The 4,483-nt window shown below is 41.9% G+C and overlaps 1 protein-coding gene across 1 annotated transcript; it reads left to right on the forward strand.

Moving 5' to 3' along the window:
• Positions 1–402: 402 nt before the first annotated feature.
• On the forward strand, positions 403–1,326 carry LOC146822307 (olfactory receptor 2K2-like). The gene has a single exon (XM_085610033.1). The coding sequence runs from the start codon at positions 403–405 to the stop codon at positions 1,324–1,326; it is 924 nt and encodes a 307-aa protein (XP_085466159.1).
• The last annotated feature ends 3,157 nt before the right edge of the window (positions 1,327–4,483 follow it).

Consider the following 4,483-nt stretch of genomic DNA (forward strand, 5'->3'; position numbering starts at 1 on the left):
CCTCTCCCTTTTGTCTTGTAGCATGGACTACAAAAGTCCATAGGTTGCAATCCAGATAATATTCATCACAAGACTTTTTATAACTTCTCGATATGGTTGAAATTTCTCTGGTCACCATAAGTTTCCACTACATTGACCTGAAGCTGCCATCTGGGAACATTGAAGTCTATACAAAAGGTAAAAATAAAAAAAATAAAAAATTAAAGGAGTGCATCCCATTAAAGCTCTTCCTATGTTCCGGTAATCAAGCAGTGGAAGAATGACCATCAGATCAGTTTCCATTACTTCTTTTTGTGTCAAAGTGAATTTTTTACTATAACACTCTATGTTTCTGCAACATGTATATACTGTGTTCATTTTATTTATTTTTTCAGAGACAATGAATGGTGATTAATGGGAAAGATGAATGAAAGTTCTATTGAAGAATTCCTTTTTGTTGGACTTTCCGAGGACCCAAATATGCAGGTCTTTTTGTTTCTGTTATTCCTAGTGATATACATTGTCACTGTCATTGGAAACATTTTCATGATCACGGTATGTATCCATGAACCTCGCCTTCATACTCCTATGTACTTCTTCCTGGCTAACCTCTCCTTCATTGACATCTGCTACTCATCAGTGATTGTCCCTAATCTGTTGAACCAATTCATTCTTTCAAGAAGAATTACTTTCTCCAGATGTGCAGTTCAAATGTACACGTACCTTCTTGTGGGGTTCACAGAATCTGTGCTCCTAGCAGTTATGGCATATGATCGCTACATAGCCATCTCATTTCCCTTGCGTTATACAGTCATAATAAGCAAATCTGTTTGTAAAATATTTATAGTGTGTTCCTGGCTAACTGGTAACATGGTGGCACTTCTAACCGTTGTATTTGTATTACAGTTGCCTTTATGTGGCAACTATGTCATTGACCATTTCTTTTGTGAAGCAAAAGCTTTCGTAAAGATCTCATGTGGAGACACCTCTATCCTACAAATTATGTTTTTCAATGTTGCAGTCTTTGCAATTCTGACCCCAACCCTCATCATTCTCATCTCCTACATTCGCATCATCATCACCATTATGAAAATGTCCTCACCTCAAGGCCAATACAAAGCTTTTTCCACTTGTGCATCACATCTGACAGTTGTCTCTATGGTGTATGGATCAGCTTTGTTTTTGAGCTTAAGGCCAGTGTCTAAAAAAGCAGACAATCAAGATAAAACAGCAACTTTGTTTTACACTGTGATGCCCGCAATGCTGAACCCCATGATCTACAGCCTGAGAAACAAAGAAGTGAAAATGGCAATGAAAAAAGTTATAAAGCGAAATATCCATCAATAATTATTGTACATATTGTTAATGCTTTCTGATAAGATACAATAGAAAATGGAACAAATACATATATTAAAGCAAACTAATAAAATATGTTATTTACTTATGAACTGCACCTTATTAGCTAAACATATGAAATCCTGTAATTTACCTGCCACTGTGACATAAGAGTTGCCTACTGCAAACCTAACCTTCATAAACTCAGAGCCTTGTTCCCTTTCATCCACCTAGCTGTAAACCTGAACTCCATTTCTTCATGGGAGATTACATTTAAGGCCATTACACTAATTTGCTGGTGTGCAAGGATGTGGTGACTGTGGCAGGTAGTTTGATTCTCTCCTGAATTGCTTAAGAATGGCAACCTTAGAATAGACGATTACTCCCTCTCAGTCTTGCAGAGGTTCCACGACAGAATAATTTGGAAATATCCACACACCAAAATATCATCAAAATATTACTGATTATAAAAATTTCCCATACTATATAAAATAAAAACCACAAATGACAAAAATAGTGGGGCCAAACATATCTAAATGTAGTAATATCAAACACACAAATATCAAAACACAAAATAGTCTCCTATTTACCATATAAACAATATCAAACATATCAAAACACACAAGATCAACAACAATAGTATTGCCTATGTAGTGGAGACGGAGTTCCAGGTACACACATTGCTATGTTAGCATAAGCGTCTTAGAAGTTAACACGCCATCTTGCCACGTTTGCTGCTTTTGCACATGACACTACAGATAGATGTTATTATATGAAAACTGCTTGCTTGCCTTTTCTTCACATGAGAACGTTCTGTTGTTCACATCCCTAGACGTGCACCGCGACCTTGGTCTGAACATTGTGTGCAGAAACAGTCAGGGCCAACAAATAATATATGCTTTTGAAATCAGGTTGATCGGCCCATGCTCTAGCCATAACACGCACACAGCTGCAAATATCTGAAACTCGAGCGCCTTTAATATTCCAGTTTGCATTCATGAGACGCACACTTTGGAGAAGTCTTTTTCCAGACACAGAGCAAAGCTGATCCTGTGATGTGATTCACCTAAGCTGATATTTACGGTATGGGGATCCCCATTCAAACCTAGAGACCTTCTATTAGTCTAAATAATACTAGCTTACTAGCGAAGGGAGGGTGGTTATATTCCACTATCATTTGTAACATGATTTCTCCCTTCATTTTCGATGGTATTGTAACAATGCTGATGGTTTTATTCTTAATCATTTGTCTGCTTATGTTAGCCAAAGTACTGCATCTTAGGACACGTAGTTTATAAAATAAACATCTTAAACTTTACTGTGTCTCTGATTACTCTTGTTGTGGACTGATATGAGAATAATAACGAACAGGTATTTCTAATTCCCACCATTCCTGAGAGTACTCTAAGTCGCATGTTCTGGGTTGTCTAATCATTGGTAGCTTCGAGGTGATACGGAGAGCGAATGAGACACTGATGCTAGTCGGATAGGGGTTCTGGGTACTGAGGTGAGTTTTTGGTACACCGCAATTCACTGAGGTTCCGGTTTCCTGCGCATAGTTCTGTGCATGAGCAGAATCCCTGCAACACCTAAAATAAGGAAAAATTATATTTTGACTCATAAACTCAATTTTTTTAATTAAATAAATATAAAAGATATCAATAATTCAAAAGCTACACAAAAAATAATATATTAAGGAGGGTGGCCAAGAAGGCGTCTTGGTAGGATGCAACTTTGTGTCTCTCAGCTCCCACTGGGCATTTTACTGCACTATCGGCGGCGGGAGGGGCACCGGAGCCTGCAGAAACCCTCTCAAAAGCGGCGCCGCACTACTGGGGGGCTGGTCAGGCCGCGTTGAGGTCCCAGCGGCAGGTTTGGCAGCTGTGAGGGAGTGGCTGGGCGTCTAGTGGCAGCTGCGGAGAGCCCGGCAAAGGGGGTAAGACCTGGAGGTTCCCGGCGGTACCGGCAGGGTCTAGGAGACCGCCGCAGTGCAAGGGTCGGTGAGATCCCTCCCAGCGAGGTGAGCAGCAGGCCTGCATACTACTGGGCAGCGGTGAGCTCGAGCAGCGAGCACCAGGCGAGGCCCAGGCTCTAAGCGTGCAAGTCTGGCTCTCCCTCCGACCCCTGTCCTCCCAAAATCCTTCACCAACTCATAGACGTGGTGAACCCTATCATCAACGACATAGTTAATTCGTCGCTTCGTTCTGGTTCGGTCCCTCGCCTATGGAAAAAGGGTACAGTCAAACCTCTCATGAAGAAGGCGAACAAATCCCCGTCGGACCTGACCAATCTCCGCCCGATAACACTTCTCCCGGCTCTTGGAAAAATAACCGAACAGATGGTTTATAGAGAGCTCAAACATTATCTGGAAGCTCATAATATACTCCACCCACAACAATCTGGTTTCCGTCCCAAACACTCGACCGAAACAGCTCTGATTGAATTGTCAGATACGATAAAGATGCTGCAAGACCAGAGGAAGAAAGCTATTCTCATACTTCTCGACCTCACTGCGGCGTTTGATACTATATCCCACCCCATCTTGATCAGCAGATTGACAGACATAGGGATTTCGGACATAGCCCTATCCTGGATAAAATCATTCCTTACTGACAGGTCCCAAACTGTCGCTCTTGGCCCTTTTCACTCCAATGAGAAGAAGGTCTCCTCTGGAGTACCTCAGGGGTCCATCCTGAGTCCCCTTCTTTTTAATATTTACCTCATCTCACTCCTATCTCTGATTGAATCATTCGGCATACCGGTAACATCGTATGCCGATGATACGCAGCTCATCGTTCCTCTAGAGGATAACTCAACCAAAGCCGAGTCCAACCTCAAAGACTGTTTGACAGCGGTTTTCCACTGGATGGACACTAACCATCTCAGATGCAACTCGAGCAAAACAGAGATACTCCCTATCGGAAAAAACACCTCCTTCTGCCCAGGCCTTTTGTGGCCGGATGACTCAGTTGCCCCTCCCCAGACCGTAACAACAGCTAGGAACCTTGGTGTCCTATTCGACTCTGATTTATCATTCGACCAGCACGCCAGGAATGTTGCAGGCAGATGCTTTGGAATAATAAAATCGCTAAGAAAGTTCTTTGACTTTCTTCCACTTGACGCCAGGAAAACAGTAACAGTAGCCCTCATAATCTCACGCCTAGATTAC

This window comes from Triturus cristatus, chromosome 6, assembly GCF_964204655.1.
Source record: "Triturus cristatus chromosome 6, aTriCri1.1, whole genome shotgun sequence".
Lineage (NCBI taxonomy): Eukaryota > Metazoa > Chordata > Amphibia > Caudata > Salamandridae > Triturus > Triturus cristatus.

Excerpts from the sequence above, each read along its gene's own strand:
- LOC146822307 (XM_085610033.1), top strand. The coding sequence starts at position 403 with ATGAATGAAAGTTCTATTGAAGAATTCCTTTTTGTTGGACTTTCCGAG.